This window comes from Cnephaeus nilssonii (genome assembly GCF_951640355.1).
Source record: "Cnephaeus nilssonii genome assembly, chromosome: 20".
NCBI lineage: Eukaryota > Metazoa > Chordata > Mammalia > Chiroptera > Vespertilionidae > Cnephaeus > Cnephaeus nilssonii.
In genome coordinates, this window is record NC_137091.1 from 45179903 (window position 1) to 45200249 (window position 20347).

The 20347-nt window shown below is 52.2% G+C and overlaps 1 protein-coding gene across 5 annotated transcripts in view; it reads left to right on the plus strand.

The window, feature by feature from the left end:
- Nucleotides 1-3052: 3052 nt before the first annotated feature.
- MYH14 (myosin heavy chain 14) overlaps nt 3053-20347 on the plus strand; it is an 89664-nt gene continuing 72369 nt past the window's right edge. The window contains exons 1-2 of one of the 5 annotated variants that reach the window (XM_079760116.1): nt 3053-3185; nt 18992-19402. In XM_079760116.1, coding sequence (XP_079616242.1) covers nt 3102-3185; nt 18992-19402 — 495 coding nt within the window. In that variant the 5' untranslated portion in view covers nt 3053-3101. Of the gene's footprint in view, nt 3186-5351; nt 5374-13535; nt 13578-15087; nt 15255-18991; nt 19403-20347 lie in introns of those variants that run through there. The other 4 variants (XM_079760120.1, XM_079760118.1, XM_079760117.1 and 1 more) reach the window with 4 other exon arrangements.

Here is a 20347-nt window from a genome sequence, read left to right on the forward strand (position 1 = left end):
TCATCGATGTTTCTGACTCTCTATCCCTCTCCCTTCCTCTCTGTAAAAAATCAATAAAATACATTTTTTTTAAGAAAAGAAAAAGAAATATTTCTCTCTGTCTCTCTCTCTCTCTTCCACTCTCTCTGAAAATCAATGGAAAAATATCCTTGGGTGAGGATTAAAAATAAATAAATAAATAAATAAATAAATAAATAATAAAATATTTAAAAAATTGATTTCAGAGAGAGGGAGAGAGAGAGAGAAAGGTTGATCGGTTGCCTCCTTTTGGTGCATGGGATGCTGCTGCAACCATCTGAACTACCCAGCCAGGGCTAAGTTAAGAATCTTGAGTTGGCACCCTGACCGGTGTGGCTCAGTTGCTTGAGCATTGTCCCGTGTACCAAGTGGTCACAGGTTCCATTCCGGTCAGAGCACACTTCCGGATTTTGGGCTCGATCCCCATGCAGGAGGCAGCTGGTTGATGTTTCACTCTCACATCCACGTTTCTCTCTCTCCCTCTCCCTTTCTCTCTCTCAAAAGAAAAACACAGCTGAAACTGGTTTGGCTCAGGGGATAGAGCGTCTGCCTGTGGACTGAAGGGTCCCAGGTGCGATTCCAGTCAAGGGCACGTACATTGGTTGCGGGCACATCCCCGGTAGGGGGTGTGCAAGAGGCAGCTGGTCGATGTTTCTCTCTCATCGATGTTTCTACCTCTCTATCCCTCTCCCTTCCTCTCTGTAAAAAATCAATAAAATATATTTAAAAAACACACCACACACACAATAAAAACATATTTTAAATAAAGAATCTTGTATTTGTTAATGTTTTTATTGATTACAGACAGAGGAAGGGAGAGGGAGAGAGGTATAGAAACATCAACGATGAGACAGAATCGCTGATCAGCTGCCTCCTGCACACCCCAACCTGGGGGTGGAGCCCGCAACTCGGGCATGTGCCCTTGACTGGGAATCGAACCGTGACCTCCTGGTTCATAGGTCGACACTTAAACACTGAGCCATGTCGGATGGGTACAAAAAGAATCTTGAGTTGGGGAGATTATTCTGGACTATCTGGCGGATCCTAAATGTTATCACAAAGGTTGTTATAAAAGGAAGGCAGAGGGTCCGTTTCAGAGGAGATGTGATGACGGAAGTAGGAGCTGGAGTGATGAGGCCACAAGCCAAGGAATGCAGGCAGCCTTGAGAAGCTGCAAAGGGACGGGGAATTCTGCTGTCACCTTGGCTCTAGCCTTGGAACACCCACTTCAGGCATCTGACCTCCAGAACGACACGAAGATTCACCTGTGCTATGTGAAGCCATTAGGACTGTGGCAAGTTGTTGAAGTCGCCATGGAAAACTAAAGCAGCTAGCTACCTTGGGAAAGGTCTGGCTTTTTTTTTTTTTTTAATACATGAAACCTCCTATTCCATGACTAAGAAATTGCACTCCGGTATTTTCTCAAGAGAAAGAAAAACATGTGCCCACAAAAGACTGGTACAGGAATGTTGATAGCAGCTCTATTCACAATAGCCCCATCCTGGAAGCACGCCAGGCGTCCATCAGCGGGAGAAGGGGTAAACAAGCGGGTCCGTCCATACAATGGAATACCACAGACAATAGAAGGGAACAAAAATCCTGGTTCGTATAACAACTTGGATGGAAATCAAAAGCATCACGGGAATGAAGGAAATCAGGGGCAAAAGATCACCTACTCTAGGATTCTGTTTGTAAAAAGGCCCAGAACAGACCAAACTAATCGATGGTGATAAAAATCAGCGTGGAAGCTGTCTGGGGCGGGGTTAGGGGGTGGGTGGAGGTTGGGATTGACAGGGAGAGAGCATAACATTCTGGGATATGGAAATGCTCTATTTTTTTATTTTTTAAAAATATATTTTATTGATTTTTTACAGAGAGGAAGGGAAAGGGATAGAGAGTTAGAAACATCGATGAGAGAGAAACATCAATCAGCTGCCTCCTGCACACCCCCTACTGGGGATGTGCCCGCAACCAAGGTACATGCCCTTGACTGGAATCGAACCTGGGACCTTTCAGTCCGAAGGCCGATGCTCTGTCCAAACCGGTCAGAGCATGCTCTATTTTTTTAATAGTTGGATATATATTTGTTAAAACACATGGAATGGTATACTTAGGAACTGTGCATTTCACTGCATATACATTTTACCTCAAAAAGGAGACCAAAGCTGTGGCCGATGTGGCTCAGTTGGTTGGGCATCGTCTTGTGTACCAAAAGGTTGCTGGTCAGGGCTCATGCCGGGGTTTCATCTCTATCCCTGGTAGGGGGTGTGCAGGAGGCAGCTGATTGGTGTTCCACTCTCACATAGATGTTTTTCCCTCTCTCTCTCTCTCTCTCTCTCTCTCTCTCTCTCTCTCTCTCTCCCCCCTCCCTTTCTTTCTCAATAAAAACATATTTAAAAATCTATTATGAGGCCCTGCTGGCGTGGCTCAGTGGTTGAGCATCGACCTATGAACCAGGAGGTCAAGGTTTGATTCCCAGTCAGGGCACATGCCAAGGATGCGGCTCGATCCCCAGTGGGGGGCGTGCAGGAGGCAGCCGATCCATGATTCTCTCTCCTCATTGGTGTTTCTAGCTCTCCCTCCATCTCCCAAATCAATAAAAAATATATATATTAAAAAAAAACCTATTCTGAGGACTCTGCGTGTTTTATCAGACACTGAAGGGATCCATCACAAGATAAGAACCAGCAGGTGCAGGAGGCAGGCTCAGGGCCGGGCGTGGGCACAGCCTGGGCACATTGGCATCACCTGCCGAGATTCCGATGGGAGGGGAAGGAAGGATGTTCCAAAGGGCCCTGCCCGGGCCCAGGCTGAGGCTCGGAGGCAGGTCCTGGGACGGGTGTGCCAACCAGGGGCCTGGAATGCAGGGAGCCTGCAGGGAGTGGCCGGGGGGAAGAGGCAGGAGGCAGGCTGAAACCAGATGGGGACTCTCGGTGTCCACGGTCTCTCCCCTGTCACCAGGCTGTTATCGCCTCCAGCCTGCCATATATTCGTTAATTATACACCTGCCTTATCTGCCCTCCCAGCCCGAGCTCTATTCAGGGGAGCAGACGGTTCTGGAGGCCCGAGGGACACGGGCCGCCATGCTGGGCTCTAAGGAACCGGAGGCGAACCGACCCTGGTCCCTACCCTTGAGGAGGTCTCAGACCAGCGGGGGAGACCCACAGGTGAGCAGGCAGTGCCCCACCTGGGAGAGAGGCTCTAGTGGAGGGGCCACAGGGGCCAGCAGAGCTCCCTACTAGAAATCCCGGAAGGCTTCCTGTAGGAGGAGGCACTAGGGGAGGCCTTTCCCAATGTCCTGAGGCCAATCTCAAAAAAAAAAATACATGAACCCTGGCCGGTTTGGCTCAGTGGATAGAGCGTCGGCCTGCAGACTGAAGGGTCTGGGGTTCGATTCTGGTCAAGGGCACAAACCCGGGTTGCCAGCTCGATCTCCGGTGGGGGGTGTGCGGGAGGCAGCCAATCAATGATTCTCTCTCATCATTGATGTTTCTATTTCTCTCTCCCTCTCCCTTCCTCTCTGTAATCAATAAAAATATATTTAAAAAATTAAAAAATACATGATAGTAATAGCTGCCAATATTTTTTGAATGTTTGCAATGTGCCCAAATCACGTCCTAAGCACAGGAAAGGAATCAATTGACTTAACCCTCCAACAACTCTATATGGTTGCCCTAGCCGGTTTGGCTCCGTGGATAGAGCGTTGGCCTGCGGGCTGAAGGGTCCTGGGTTTGATTCCGGTCCAGGTCATATGCCCGGGTTATGGGCTCCATCCCTAGTAGGGAGCGTGCAGGAGGCAGCCAATCAATGATTCTCTCTCATCATTGATGTTTCTATCTCTCTTTCCCTCTCCCTTCCTCTCTGAAATCAATAAAACATATATATTAAAAATAAAGAACTCTGTGCCCTAACCTGTTTGGTTCAGTGGATAGAGCGTCAGCCTGCGAACTGAAGGGTCCCAGGTTCGATTCCGGTCAAGGGCATGTACCTTGGTTGCGGGCACATCCCCAGTATGTGCGGGAGGCAGCTGATCAATGTTTCTCTCTCATCTATGTTTCTATCTCTCTATCCCTCTCCCTTCCTCTCTGTAAAAAATCAAAAAAATATATATATATTTTAAAAAGAACTCTATATGGTAGATACCTCAATCATCACCCCCTTCTACAGATTAGGAAAACTGAGGCACAGACTCTGTTTCCCACCCCAAAAGGCTCCTGCTCTGGTTGGGAAGACAGTCTCGGGCTGTCTCCACCTAGTGACCTTGTACTTGAATGGTGGCAGCTGAAGGCATTGGTGGGAACGGAGCCGAGGGAGTGGCGGGTGGGGGAAGACCAGGACCTGGAGTCAGGCTCCTAGAGTTGCAGCATATTTTCAGCTTTTGTCTCTCTGTCACTTGTCCACACCCGATTTTGCTCCCCCCGCCGCTCCTCCCCCCTTTGCCCTTTAATTCTCCGGCTTATTCCTGTTTCCTCCCCGGCGCCCTTGGACAAAGCAGACAGGTTCCGCGTCCGTGCACCGTTGGGTAGGGAGGGACAAAGGCCTGCAGACAGACAGACAGGGTTGCTGTGTAGAACCCTACCTCCTCCATCGGTACGGAAGATAGGAATTGTATCTTTCAGGTGGTGCTATAGACCTGGTTTTGTTTCTTACTCCCCCCGCCCCGCAACATTAGGCTTTTAAGGTCTCTCCACGTGCCCATAGGCAGCTGATCTCTTGCTTCTAGGACCCCATGAGGAATCCACTCCCTCTGACTCACAGACCCCACCCCCACCCCATGCTGCCCCCGCACCCTCAGACCTGTCCTTGACTATCACCTGGGTCAACCTTTCCTGGGGGTTCCTAGTGGGAGATGGGGTTGCTGGGACACAGGGTAAGTGTGTAGTGAATGCCACAAAAATTTCGTCATATCCTCTAAGGTGGATGTTGGGGTCCTAGCGGAGAAGGGAGGAGAAGGGTGGGGAAGGGAGAGGAAGGGTGGGAAGGGCATGGCCAGCCCAGAGGCGAGACAGTCCGGGGTGCGTCCTGGGGTCAGAAAGTGATGGGCGCCCCTCCTCAAGGCGTGGCGCCTCCACAGAACAGCCACGTCATAAATACTTGCTGGATTGCTCTCTTCTTCTTTTTTCCTAAAAAGGAAGCTAGTATTGCTGTGGGTGGCGTTTGGCGAGATCTATTTAAAATCTTAACTGCATTATAGTCTTTGGCCCAGCCATCTCCCTGTGAGCACACGAGGAAGCGGGAAGAAGGTCACGGGGCTGTCACTAAAGGTGACGAATGGAAAGCTCTATCCCTAGGAGAGGGGTCAGTTAACTGCAGACTGGGACTGAGGAATACTACGCAGGCGTGAAAAAGGTCAAGGTGAGTTTAAATCTAGGGGCATGGAGAGTTCCCCAGGATACATTGCTTAGTAAGAAAAGTCACAGTTCAATAGCTTAGTACCGTGGTCGGCAAACTGCAGCTCGCGAGCCACATGCGGCTCTTTGGCCCCTTGAGTGTGGCTCTTCCACAAAATACCACAGCCTGGGCGAGTCTATTTTGAAGAAGTGACGTTAGAAGAAGTTTAAGTTTAAAAAATTTGGCTCTCAAAAGAAATTTCAATCGTTGTACTGTTGATATTTGGCTCTGTTGGCCAATGAGTTTGCCGACCACTGGCTTAGTATATTGAGTATTAGCTGATTTACTAATCACATGAAATTATCAGGAATATTTTTTAGTTATTTACTTCAGCAGCTCCTTGAATAGCATTGTTTTGTTCGATGTTGGTTATAACATTGATGTGATGCCATAAACTTAATTCTTGCTTCTATCCATGAGCCTCTGGTAAAATGGGTTTTCTCATATGGTGTTTCACTTATCGACTACATTAAGTGAGGACTTAGTGTATATAAATCAGAGGCGGGTAAACTTTTTCTGTGAAGTCTCAAAGAGTGAATATTTTTAGCTTTGAACTGAAAATCATGTGGTCTCTATCATAACTCCTTAATGTACCCTTGTAGTGTGAAAACAGCCATAGATGATACATAGACAAATGAATGACCTTGGCTGTGTGCAATAAAGCTTTATTTACAAACACAGGCAGAGGGCCTGATATGACCTACAGGCTGCCATCAGCTGACCCCTGATGTAAATAACAGTACAAGTTTTTGGAAGAATTCACACCAAAATATTACCTGGAATACATCTGGCAGGGCAGGAGAGAAGGAAGGTGCTGGTCGAGGTGACTGTGTAAGATTTTTTTACAGAGAGGAAGGGAGAGGGAGAGAGAGTTAGAAACATCGATGAGAGAGAAACATCAATCAGCTGCCTCCTGCACACCCCCTACTGGGGATGTGCCCGAAACCAAGGTACATGCTCTTGACCAGAATCGAACCTGGGACCCCTCAGGCCGAAGACTGACGCTCTATCCACTGAGCCAAACCGGTTAGGGCTCAATAAAAATATTTTTAAAAAAATAGCTTGGGTGGCCCTTTCACCCTTCCTGATTACAAGGTAAGGACTGCCGTTTTAGAAATGCCAGCAGCAAGTAAAAGTAATGAGGAAGTAAAAGTTCCCGGTCATTCTACCAGCGGGCAGAATTTCCTCAAGGGTTTATTTCATCCCCGGGACAGGGATACAGCACTCACTGTGTGCAGGGAACTGTCCTAGGTGCTGGGCACAGAGCCGGGAATGAAGCCGCGTCCCACCCCCTCTAGGGCTGATAGTCTGTGGCCCAAGAGAGAGACACAATAAATAGCAAACACAGTAAATAAGTAGAGGACATACAGGTTGGAAGGTTAGATGTGCTACAGAAAACAGAAACAGGAGAGTCGGTGAAAGGGGTTGCGGGGGGGTGGTGTCCCTGGGGGCTGGTTGTGATATCCAACGGACTGGTCAGAGAACACCTCATTGCCAAGACCTGAATGAATGGAGGGAGCGGGCCATGGGGATACCTGGGAGGAAGAGCTTTCCGGACAGAGGGAGCAGCCCGTGCAAAGGTCCTGAGGTGGGAGCACACCAGGTGTGTTCAAGGAACAGAGGGGAGGGCGGTGAGGATGGAGCGGAGTGAGTGAGCGGGGAGGGTGGGCAGTGAGGTCAGGGGGAGACCTAGGGGCCATATCCTGCTGGGTCTCATGGCGAGAACTTTGCTTTTACTCGGAATGAGCTGGGAACCAGGGGAGGGCTCTGAGCTGAGGAGGGACATGAGCGATCTTGGGGGTGAGACGGAGGAAGGGGAGGAGCAGAAGCAGGGAGACCAGAGAGGAGGTGACGGCAGGGTCAAGGCAGGAGACAATGGAGGGCTGAGTAGACCGGAGTGGCAACAAGGGGTCAGGTTCTGGATCCTTTCTGAAGGTCAACTTGACCTTCCATCGGTTCATTCATGCGTTAACTGATTCTTCCATCCCTCTGCCCACTTATTTATCCACTGTGTGCGCCCTCCATTTATTCAGTTATTCACCCACTCAGCTGCCTCTGTTGGTCCTGAGGGTGCAGAAAAAGCTCAGAAACTCAGAAATGTAGGTAGATGGAATACCGGGATGTGTGTGTGGGGTTGGGGGAGGGGAGGAGGAAATGGGAATGTGGGAGAATTCAGAGCTCCTGGAGTAAGAGAGGGATTCCCACCAGCTGGCACAGCCCTCGTTATCCTAAAGTCATAAGCACCTTGTTATGCCAAATCTGAGTAATGGGCAGCACAGGTGTGGGGGGGAAGCCAGTGCGGGGCCAAGTTCATGTATCAGAATAAAACTTCGGCCCTGGCTGGTTTGGCTCAGTGGATAGAGCGTGGCCTGCAGACTGAAGGGTGCCGGGTTCTACTCTGGCCAAGGGCACATGCCCGGGTTGTGGGCTTGATCCCCAGGAGGGGGCAGCCAGTGGGGCAGCCAGTCAATGATTCTCTCTCATCGTTGGTATTTCTTTCTTTCTTTCTTATTGCTTAAAGTATTACATATGTCTCCTTTCCCCCCCCTGCCATTGACCTTCCCCCAGCCTCCCCTACCCCCTGTCGCATGCCCTCATCCCACACCACCCCCAGTGTCTTGTGTCCATTGGTTGTGCTTATATGCATGCATACAAGTCCTTTGGTTGATCTCTTTCCCCCCCTCCCCAACACTCCCCAGCCTTCCTGCTGTAATTTGACAGTCTGTTCGGTGCTTTACTGCCTCTGTGTCTATCTTTTTGTTCATCAGGTTATAACGTTCTTTATTTTCCATAAATGAATGAGATCATGTGGTATTTTTCTTTCATTGCCTGGCTTATTTCACTTAACATAATGCTCTACAGGTCCATCCATGCTGGACCTGCAAATGGTAAGAATTCCTTCTTTTTTATAGCAGTGTAGTATTCCATTGTGTAGATGTACCATAGTTTTCTGATCCACTCATCTGCTGATGGGCATTTAGGCTGTTTCCAAATCTTAGCTATGGTGAATTGTGCTGCTATGATCATAGGGGTGCATATATCCTTTCTGATCGGTGTTTCTAGTTTCTTGGGATATATTCCTAGAAGTGGGATTACTGGGTCAAAAGGGAGTTTCATTTTTAGTTTTTTGAGGAAATTCCATACTGTTCTCCACAGTGGCTGCACCAGTCTGCATTCCCACCAGCAGTGCATGAGGGTTCCTTTTTCTCCGCATCCTCGCCAGCACTTACAATTGATATTTCTATCTCTCTCTCACTCTCCCTTCCTCTCTGACATCAATTAAAAAAATGTATATATTTTTTAAAAGGATAAAACTTTGGAGCGTAGAGGGGAGGATGAGGGAGAGCCAGGAAGGGGCTGCGCTATGGAAGAGTTTTGGGGGGTATTTTTTGAGTGGGGAAAAAATTGGGGGGAGCAGTTTTCATGCCTGAGGGGATGCTATGGGGATTCCAGTGTTAATAGATAAAGAGAGAAGGACAAAGAGCATATAAGTGTCGCTGTGGGTCCTGACCCTAATCCCGCTCCGGCATTTTCTCTGTGGCAGTGGTTTGAATGGTTCCAGCGATTTATTTTTGGTCACTGGGCTTTTGTTTTCCTGAATGTGACTCAGAGCTGGAACTGGCTGTAAGACAAGAGCAAGCTGGCGGCCTCATGCGGGTCACACATGAGTGACGGGCTCTGTTCTGCAATGACAAATATTTATGGAGTGCCTACTATGTGCCAGGCCTTGTTCTAGACCGGGGGTCAGCAAACATTTCCTGTAAAAGGCCAGACAGTAAATATTTCAGGGTCAAGAACCAGATGGTCTCTGTTGTAAATACTCTATTCCACCTTGTATCAGGGAATCAGCTATAGATAATATGTAATCGAATGGGTGTGGTTGTGTTTCAATAAAACTTTATTTACATAAGCAGGAGCTGGACCTTGCCTGGGGTGAGGGTGGGGGTGGATGCATGGTGGAGATGCCTTGACTATCAGAGGAATGAGTTTGGGGCTTTGTCCTAAGACCTCCTCTGGCAGACTTGGATGGAGGACAGAGGGAGGGCTCTGAGCAGCAGAGTGCCTCCTTCCAACTTAGTTTCCCGGGTCTCCGCCATGCTGGTGGTTTCACAGAGCGACCCAAGACCCAAGCTCTGGTGGCAGACTGCCTGGGGTCAAATCCAGACTCTGATGCTTTCTAGCTGCGCAACCTTGGGCAGCTTCCCTGGAGGTACTTATCTGTACATTGGCTATGACTCTAGTACCTCCCAGAGTTGTTGGGAGGATTATGGAATTTAATACCTAGGCAGGGCTCAGAACTGTGCCTGGCGCATAGTAAGCACTCCATACATATCAGGAACTGCTCTGGCTGGTTTGGCTCAGTGAATAGAGCGTTGGCCTGCAGACTGAAGGGTCCCGGGTTCAATTCTGGTCAAGGGCACATGCTCAATCCCCAGTAGGGGGCATGCAGGAGGCAGCTGATCAGTGATTCTCTCTCATCATTGATGTTTCTATCTGTCTCCTTTCCCCTCTGAAATCAATAAAAAATATATAAAATGAGCATGAAAAATGTAGAAAAAGAAGGAAAATAAATAAATATCAGAAACTATTAAAGTGCTTTGTACAGGCGTCCAGTTCATAGAACACCCTCAGCTTGATGTTATCATTCACTGATGTCATCAATGACCCTAGAGACTGAGCAGAATTCATGACGTCTCCAGTTTAGGTCCCTGGGGAATGATGACATCCCTAGTTGCCAGGTAGAGTTAGCCCTAAATAGGGTTGATGACATCGCCAGTTACCAAGCAGAATATGGTTAGAATGCAGGTGCCAGAGCTTGCTTTCCTGTTGAAATGTCAGTTGTGTCCCAGTCCACACTCTTCCCGGGTGCCTTCAGGCACATGGAATTTTTATGGGTCTGAGCCTCGGTTTTCTATCAGTCAAATGGGGATAATAAAAGCATTCGCTCTCATAAGATTGTCCAGAGAATCCGTAGAGTGAGTTAATACATACATAGGACACAATATCCAGCACACAGTCGGCACTCGCTAAACAGCAGCTCTTGTCACCCTCAGTGCAGGAGACTTCTAAGGAGGACACGCTGCCAGAGTAACAGGGGCCCTCAGCTCGGTCTTGGTTAAGAGCACACACTCTGGGGTCTGACCTAGTGCCGCCTGAGCCCAGATCCGCCACCGGTGGCAGCCAGGAGACCCTGGGCACATGGCTGGCCTATAAGGTGTGGAAATGACAGTGCCAACCTCATGGGGCTGGCACGAGGGTGCATTGGGATCATGACAGTCATGTTCCCAGCACGTCATCAAGCTGCAGACGCCCTCAGAAAGGTCCTCCCCTCCCTGGAGCTCGGTGTCCCCAAGTGCATAGAAGTGGGCAGTGCCCTGGCCATGTCAATGCTTCTTACCCACAAGGACTTGCCAGGCCAGTGCGTTGGGGGCTGGATGCTTGCACCAATATCTGCCCTCCCCCCAACGCCAGCCTTTCCTCCTGTCTCTTCGTTCCCCACCTCTTACCTCTCAACCTTTCCCCTTCGCTGGCTCTTTCCCTGGTTCTGGACTTTCTCCCTCTCATTCCTCTCCCACATGAGATCAGAAGGCTGTTTGTAGGGAAATAAATATTGATGGTGATACTTGTCATTATCTGTTTATTTATTTATTTATTTTTAAATATATTTTATTGACTTTTCACAGAGAGGAAGGGAGAGGGAGAGAGAGTTAGAAACATCGATGAGAGATAAACATCGATCAGCTGCCTCCTGCACACCCCCTACTGGGGATGTGCCCGCAACCAAGGTACATGCCCTTGACCGGAATCGAACCTGGGACCCTTCAGTCCGCAGGCCGACGCTCTATCCACTGAGCCAAACCGGTTAGGGCCATTATCTGTTTATTTAGTCTTTTCCCAATGCACCAGCTCTTTGCACGCATGGACTCCTCTCTGCATGCACTGACTCATTGAATTCACACAATGCAAAGACTTATCAGTATAGACTCGACACTTACTGAGTGCCTACTGTGTGCCAGGCCCTGAAGAGCCATCACTGAACAAAACAAAGATCCTTGCCCTCGTGGGACTTGCATTCTAGTGGGGAGACAGAGGATAAAGAAATAAACTCTGCCAGAGCCACGAGCTAAAACAGAGCAGGGCCATGGGGAGAGAGAGGAGGGGCGCGGCTCTGTATGGAACGGTCAGGAAAGGCCTCCTGCGGGAGTGACCCTGGAGCAGACCTGAGGCTGTGAGAGGGAAGCAGCAGGAAGAGCATTCCTGCTGGAAGGAAAAGTAAATGCGAAGGCCCTCGGGCAGGACCGAGCCTGGGAAGTATTTGAGGAATTGAGGAAGGGCCAGAGGCCCGTGTGGCTGGAGTCATATGAAAAGGAGATGAGCCCTGGCCCACGTGACTCAGTGATTAGACCTTGGGCCTGCGCCCCGAAGGGTCTCAGGTTAGATTCCTGGTCAGGGGCACGGACTTGGGTTGCAGGTTTGATCCCTGGCCCCGGTCAGGGCGAGTGTGGGAGGCAACCAATTGATGTGTCCCTCTCACATCTCTCTCTCTCTCTCTCTCTCTTTCTCTCTTTCTCTCTCCCTCCTTCCTTTCACTATCTCTAAAAATCAATAGAAAAAATAACCTTGGGTGAGGATTAACAAAAAAAGAAAAGAGGAGATGAGATCAGACAGGGGTGGGTAGGGGGGTGAGGGGTAGGTGTCACGCAGGGCCTTGTGGGCCTTGGTGTGAACATCGGCTTTTACTCTGAGATGGAGCCATGGAAGGTTCTAAACAGAGGAGGGGAGCTGTCAGAAAAAAGTTTAACAGGATCCCATCGGCAGTAGACAGTCTCTCTGTGTGTGGGGTTGTCAGAGTGGAGGCAGAGAGCCATCATCCCCATTCTACCCATGCAGGAATAAATGGAACCTCAAAAGGGGCCAGCAGCTGGCCCAAGCCCGCACAGCTGTTGAACAGCAGAGCCAGGCTGGCAGACTGGGTGGGCTTGATTGACATGCAGCTCCAGCTACTGCCCCTCCTGGAGCCTCAGTGACCACCTGTAAAATGGGGACACAGCTCGAAGACCAATGGTGCAGGGCTCACCAGCAACAGGTTAGCTGCACGCCTGGTCACCGCCTCGGGGTTCAGCAGAGCCTTTTCTTTGTGACTTTGAGCAGTCGCCTGACTCTCTTGAGCTTGTTTTCCCATCTGTAAATTGGGAAGCTTTAACCAACGTTTGGGTGTAGCATGGCGGTTAAGGGCAGAAGTTCTGGCCTTAGCTGGTTTGGCTCAGTGGATAGAGCGTGGGCTGGAGGAGGTTCAACTCTGGTATCCTCCGGTGAGGATTAACAATAAACAAACAAATAAATAACTTCCTGCTGAGACAAAAAAAAAAAAAAAGCAGAATTTCTGGAGTCAGGTTTAGTGGGATCCGAGTTCTTGCTTTGCCACTTGCCAGCTCTGTCGCTTTCCGCCACTAACACCCTCTTCCTAAGCTTCGGGTTACCTCATCTGCAAGATGAAGATCTTAATAGCATCAATTCCGAAGGGTAGTTGTAAGGAATAAATGAGATCAGGCAGGTAAAGCGCTTAGCACAGCTCCTGGCATATACACCGGGCACTCAGTGAATGATCATTATTAAGGACGGCACTGCCCACACCTCCCCGGTGGGTGAGAGCCTGGGAGAGTGCCTGGTACGCGGTCGGCGTTCGACAAAAGTGAATTCTCCCTCCGGTCTCTGCTGCCCGCCAGTTCCCCGGGGACCCAGGCATTCCGGCCTCCAGCCGGCCCCCCCAACGCGGGCGCTCACAAAGGCCCCCATTCATCTTCCCTTACAAAGCGACCCATTCACCCGGGTCCCTAGGGCCTACCACCCCCAGCCGCCCCCCGCGCCTCGCCATTGGTCTAATGCGCTGCCCGTCAGGCCTCGGGTCCCGCCCACAACCGCGCCGCCAGACTCCGAACTCAGGCGCGGTTCTTTTCCCACGGCTGGCACACTCCGACAACTTCTGATTGGCCTCGCTCGCCAGCTGCTTCTCTTGATTGGGTGGCGCGTCGCCCCCATGGGCGGGGCCGTAGCATGCCGCAGCGGGCTCCGATTGGCCTCTTCTGAGCTCGTGTAGGCGTGGCTTTCCTGACGGGCCCGCCCCTCTTTCTCCTCAGGCCGAAGCCTCGGGACGGCCCTGGAAGCCGGTGAGTGGCCGGGGTTCACTGCCCGCCGGCGGCGGCGGAGTCGGACTGGGCCCGGGAGGCTGGGCCTCGGGGCTGCGAACGGGCCCCGGAGGCCTGGGCAAGTGGCGGGGCAGGAGCGGTGACGGGGACACTCACCTTGTGCTCTGCGGGACTGCGGCGGGGGGAGATTGGGGGGTGGCGCGGGGCGACTATCCCCGCCCCCCAACGCGAGTTCCTACTGTGTGCACGGCCGGGTGGGGTCCTCACCGGCGGCCCCGGGCCTATTCCGTAGACGGGGAAACTGAGGCTCGCTTTGGGACCTGGAACCCTTTAATACCTGAGTCATCGCCTCCAATGCCCGCCCCCAGAAGACAGTGTCTCGGTTTTCACTTGTAAAAACTGCGGACCCGAAACCAGGGTCGGGACTGGCCGAGGCAGAGCGGTGGGGAAAGGCGTATGTAAGCACCTACAAGGCGCTTGGGCGCTTTTATTTTTTGTAACTAAATAGTGTCCCTTAATGATAACCCAAAGTGGGCTATATTGTACCCATTTCACAGAGAGGGGGACACGGAGGCTGGGCAGAGGTGGTGACTGCAAGGGGCCGGAGTTGAGGATAGCACTTGGGAGACCGACCGTGTGCTGGGTCCCTTAGCCTTTCCCATCCCACAGGAGTCCACTGAGGAAGGCGGCGGGCCGTGTGGCTTAGAGGGGGAAGCCGGTTGGAGGGGGTTACCAAATGAGAGGAGAAAATGGACATCTTTGAGGGCCCAATACTACACGTTTCCCCCGAAACCCTTGAGAATGGCAGAAAACGACCTGGGCTTGAACCCAACTCTCCCTCTTCCTGACTGACCTTGAGCGCGTTACCTCGCCTTTCCGTGCCTCGGTTTCCCCCTCGGAGAAGTAGAGATTCTGGTCATTGTCCCCATCTCATTGTTTTTTGTTTTGTTTTGTTTTATTTTGTTTTGTTTTTTTTGAGATCATTCTATGACTTGAAACTCCGAGAGCTGTTCTAAGAGCAGAAAGCACCTGGCACGTAGTAGGTGCGCTTGCCACTATTTAGTCCTCATTTCACCCATGAGGAGACCAGCTCCGCAGGACAGAGAGCAGCGTTTTGTCGTCTTCTTGGGTGCACTTACCCTCTGCAGACAGCTGTCCCATTTCCAGGGCTGGGGACACTGAGGCTCAGAGAGATTAAGTGAGGGCCTGGGGCGTTGCTTATTTAAGCCCTGGGCTGGGCTCTTTCTCCCATATCGTTTTATTTATTTCGTTGGCGGTAATTGACAAGAGAGGAACGTTGAGGCCCAAAAAGCTGGAGCGGGATTCGAACCCTGGAGTCGCCAGCCCTCTCCGCAGCGGGCGCCTGACCTTTACCCGCTGGAAGGAGGGGCCCCTGGCGCCGTCGCCGCGGCCGCCCACCTGGCTACTGGCTCATCCCGCCTCCCCCATCCCCCTGCCCAGGGCCTTGCTCCAGGACCCGCCCCCTTCCCAAGCCGGGCAGGTGCTGGGTGACATCAGAGCCTGGCTCCCTCCTAGTGACGCGACGTGGCCCCGCCCCGCGCTGGACCGCGGAGGTAGCCTCACCTGAGAGCTCTGAAAGGGATTCGGGATTCCCGCGCCCCCTCCCCAGCTTCCCGCTTCCCGCTTCCCGCTTCCCGCACCGGCCGGCGCCCCCAGGTAGTGGCGAGGATCTGCGGGGTAAGGGGGGGCGGCGATCGCCCGCTTGGGTCTCAGGGAAATGTGGGTTGGGTGCCGGAATCCTGGTTCCGAGGAGGGGGTTGGGGGCCAGGAATCCCAGTCTCCGTAAGGACGTCGCTGGGAGCCGGGACTCGTAGGTCTTGAGGGAGAAAGGCGCTCGGGTCAGAACTCCAGGTCTGGAGGTAGGACTCCTGGGTCTGAGGGAGGAGGGGCTGGGAGTCCGGAATCCTGGGTTTGCGGGAGGGGCTGTGGGCCTGGACTCCTGGGTTTGAGGAAGGGGCTGGGGGCCTGGACTCCTGGGTCTGAGGGAGGAGGGGCTGAGGGCCTGGACTCCTGGGTCTGAGGGAGGAGGGGGCTGGGGGCCTGGACTCCTGGGTCTGAGGGAGGAGGGGCTGGGGGCCTGGACCCCTGGGTCTGAGGGAGGAGGGGCTGGGGACCTGGACCCCTGGGTCTGAGGGAGGAGGGGCTGGGGACCTGGACCCCTGGGTCTGAGGGAGGAGGGGCTGGGGACCTGGACCCCTGGGTCTGAGGGGGGAGGGGGCTGGGGACCTGGACTCCTGGGTCTGAGGGAGGAGGGGCCGGGGGCCTGGACCCCTGGGTCTGAGGGAGGAGGGGCTGAGATCCCAGATTTCTGGGTCTGGGGGAAGAGGGGCTCCTGAATACTAGCATTCTGCTGAGGTCAGAGGGCTGGATGCCAAGGGCCCCAACCCTTGCCCCAGGGGCGGATCCCTGGCTCCTTTTCCTTTTCTAGCCCAGCAGTCTCTGCCCCTCCCAGGGCAGGTGCTTTCACCTGCCCTGGTGACAGTAATGAGCCCGGGCAGAGGCGTTCCTGCTGGCAAAAGAGGGTGGGGCTTCCGGAGGGGCTCAGGCTGAGGCCTGCAGCCATGCCTGGCCTGGGCTGTTGTCAGTCCTCAGAATCAGCCCCCAGGCATCCTCACCTCTATCCCCAGCCACCGCAGTGAGGGGAGGGGGCCTGGACTCCTGGGGCTAAGGGAAGAGGGGGCTGAGGGTTTAGATTTCTTGGTCCTGGGTGGTGAGGGTGCTGGGAGCCTGGACTCCTGGCTCTAGGGAGGGAAAATACAGGCCTGGGTCATTGCAAAAACTCCCAAACCTTTCCTGGTCAAAGGCCGAGGGCCGGAGAGGAAGTGGGTGAGGCGGGGTAGGGTGAAGGTGGGGGTAAAGTCCCAGGGATGGGCTGGGCTCCGGGTGGAACAGGGCCATCCTGGAGGCCTGGGGTGAGCCTTGGCAATTTGGGGCCTGGGAGGTGGCGAAACGCCATCCGCTGGTGATGGGACCCTGTTTGAGTGCAGGGGCCAGGGTTTGAGGCCTCAGAGCTTCGGGAGCAAGCATAGCTGTGGGTGGGGACTGCTGGTGCTGGGCGGGCAGGAGAGGCAAGGGTCTGGGAGGCAGTGGGCCAGGGGCAAACGCTCTGCAGGAAGAGGAGAGCCAGACGGGACCAGATCTGGGGGTGCCGTGGAGGTGGGTGCCCTGGAGGGCAGAGGCAGAAGCACCAAGGTGGGGGAGACAAATGTGGATGTCTGAGGCAGTGCAAAAGAATAGAGGCTCCGCCGAAACCAGTTTGGCTCAGTGGATAGAGCGTCGGCCTGTGGACTCAAGGGTCCCGGGTTCGATTCCGGTCAAGGGCATGTACCTTGGTTGCGGGCACATTCCCAGTAGGGGGTGTGCAAGAGGCAGCTGATCGATGTTTCTCTCTCATCGATGTTTCTAACTCTCTATCCCTCACTCTTCCTCTCTGTAAAAAATCAATAAAATTAAAAAAAAAAAAAAAAGAATAGAGGCTCCATCGAGTGATGGGAGCATGTTTTTCCTGATGGGGCTTAGACCGTTCCGGAATTGCTGTGGTCTGTTCACTCCCGGTCTGTGGCCCCATTGGGGGCGCAGAGGGACCTTGCTCATTTTGGCTCACCCAGTGCCTCCCTTATTGCTCAGTTGGGTTGTGACCGTCTGAGACTAGAACTGGATCACCAGGAGCTCCTTAAGGCTGGGAGCCGACTGGTCTCCGGGCCCCCAGCCTCCTCGGCCTCAGGGAAGGCTGCCTGAATGGCAGAGTGAATGAATGGGGCCAGTCTCCCCATTATACAGAGAAGGAAGCCAGGCCCGGCGGAAGGAAGGCACTGTTAACTGAGGTGGAGTTTCAAGTCTGTTCTGCAGGCACGGGGCAGACCAGAGGTAGTCTGGGTACCTGAGAGACAGACATCAGATTGACACCCTTCTAGGGCTCCCAGCTAAGAGGTCAAGTTCTTCATCATGACCTATCCTGGCCTGCTTCTCCCCCAGTCTTACCTCACCTACCACCCTCTCCCCCTCCATCCCTAGACTCCAGCCTCCCTGGCCTCTCGAAATGCCAGACTTACAGGTCCACTCCTGCCTCAGGGCCTTTGCACGGGCTGTTCTCCCAGCCTGGAATGCTCTCCTCCTGACATTCCCATGACTTGCTCCCTTCATTTCTCCGAGGTCTGTTTTCAAATGCCACATCAGAGAGGCCTTCCCTGGCCTCTCCAATTAAAAACTGCAACACCTCTCTACCCTAGCTCCCACCGTTCCCGGCCTTATTTTTCCCCTGGGCATTTCTCATTATTTAACATACTATATAATTATTTATCTTTTTATCTGTCTCCTGGGATTACAGCAGCACCATTCAATAGAAACATAATGCAAGCCAACTGTATAATTTAAAATTTTCTAGTAGCATCGTTAAACTTTTTTTAAAACTAAAAATTAATGTTAGCCCTGACCAGGTGTTTCAGTTGGTTGAAGCACTGTCCCGTACACTGAGAAGTGGCAGGTTCTATTCCCGGTCAGAGCACATACCCAGGTTTTTTGGTTCAACCGATTGATGTTTCTCTCTCTCTCTCTCTCTCTCTCTCTCTCTAAAATCAATAAACATATCTTGGGGGAGGATTCCCCCCCAATTGATTTTTAGAGAGAGTGGAAGGGAGCGGGGAGGGGGAGAGAGAGGGAGAGAGAGAAGCACCGATGTGATTGAGACACACCAATTGGTTGCCTCCCAATCCCACCTCAACTGGGGGCAGGGATCGGACCTGCAACCCAAGTACGTGCCCTTGACTGGGAATCGAACCCAGGACCCTCTGGTAACCACTGAGTCACATGGGCCAGGGCTTGGGTGAGGAATTTTTTTTAATAAAAATTAATGTTAAAGATAAAGTTTTTAAAACTCAGTATGCCCAAAATATTATTGCAGTATGTCATCAGCTAGGAATCTGGTGTATATGTTATACTTAGAACCCCATCTCCGTTTGGATTCTCCATTTCAAATGCCCCATAGCCACATGGGGCTATTTATATTTAAATTTAATTAAAGTTGAATACAATTAAAAATTTATTTCCTCAGTCCCACTTGCCACATTTCATGTGCCCAGTGGCCACATGGTGCGGTGGCTTCGTATTGGACAGCACAGGGCTAGACTGTAAAGGCCTTATAAAGTCAGGGGTCGTTTTCTGGCATGTTCATCGCAGCATGCCTGGAGCCTTGAACAGTGCCTGGCTCACAGGCTGGCTTATTCCATAATTACTGAATGAATGAATGAATAATGAATGAATGAAGAGGTGAATAAATGAACTAAGAGGTCTGTGGACCCATTTGACAGAAGTATAAAAAGAGGTCCGGTGAAGAAAGACAGTGGGGACTGCCTGGGGGGGATTGGAGGGGGCGTTCGTGCCCCACTTGACCTCGATCCTCTTCTCTTCCCTTGCAGACCATGGCAGCAGCGACCATGACGGTGCCCGGGCGGAAGGCGCCCCCCAGGACAGGCCCGGTGCCCGAGGCGGCCCAGCCCTTCCTGTTCACAGCCCGTGGGCCCAGCGTGGGCGTCGGGCCTGGGGGCTCGGGCACCTCCCCGCAGGTGGAGTGGACCGCGCGGCGCCTGGTATGGGTGCCTTCCGAGCTGCACGGGTTCGAGGCGGCGGCGCTGCGAGATGAGGGCGAGGAAGAGGCGGAGGTGGAGCTGGCGGAGAGCGGCCGGCGGCTGCGGCTGCCGCGCGACCAGGTCCAGCGCATGAACCCGCCCAAGTTCAGCAAAGCCGAGGACATGGCCGAGCTGACCTGCCTCAACGAGGCCTCGGTGCTGCACAACCTCCGCGAGCGCTACTACTCCGGCCTCATCTACGTGAGTGCCCCCTGCCCCCTGCCCGTGAATGAACGTGGGGCTGTTCATCATCTTTATGCCACGCCCTGTGGCCATGGCCATGCCCACACGTAGTTGCCAAATGATAAATTACTGGGGTTACCAGGACTGCCTCAGACCCCCGTGGGGTGCCCCATGATATTGTATGGTAGACGTACCTTATTATTTTCCTAAAGTAGAAAGAATTCTGAATTCTCCCCGGGATGCACCCAGCCTGCTCCGAGAAAGGGAAGTGGGTCTGTAGTGACAACTAGAACCACTGAGTGTGGAAAAGCCGGGCCGGCTCTGTGCTAAGCGCCTGCCATGTATGAATTCATCTCCCCTTCCTCATACGGGTAGAGTCTATTAGTGTCCCCACTGTATCTAAAAGGAAACCGAGGCCCAGAGAAATTTAATACAATACAAGCTAACATTTATTTATTTATCTATCTATCTATTTATTTATTTATTTAATTTATAGAGGAAGAGAGAGGGAGAGAGAGAAATATCAATGATGAGGGAGAATCATCGATTGGCTGCCTCCTGCAGGCCCATGCCGGGGAGTGGAGCCAGGATCTGCAGGTTCATGGGTCGGCACTCAGCCACTGAGCAACACCGGCTGGGCCTAAACTAACATTTATTAAGCATATACCGGGCCCTCTAAAATATATTATCTCATGGGGGTGGGTGAAAAAAAAATGATGGTGGCAGATTGTAATGAAATAATGCATTACTTCGAGGAGATAAAAACGCCTGAGCACACATAGCTTACATAAATGCCTACATATTGTCTCAGTACGTCTTCACAATTATAAAGCATTTTATAGATAAAGAAATGGAGGCACAGAAAGGTCAAGTTCCTTGACCAAGGTCACCCAGTTGAACATGGCGGACATGAGTGGTCCAGCTCCAGGCTCTACCGTTTTGCCGTGGTGCCTCTGAGATTAA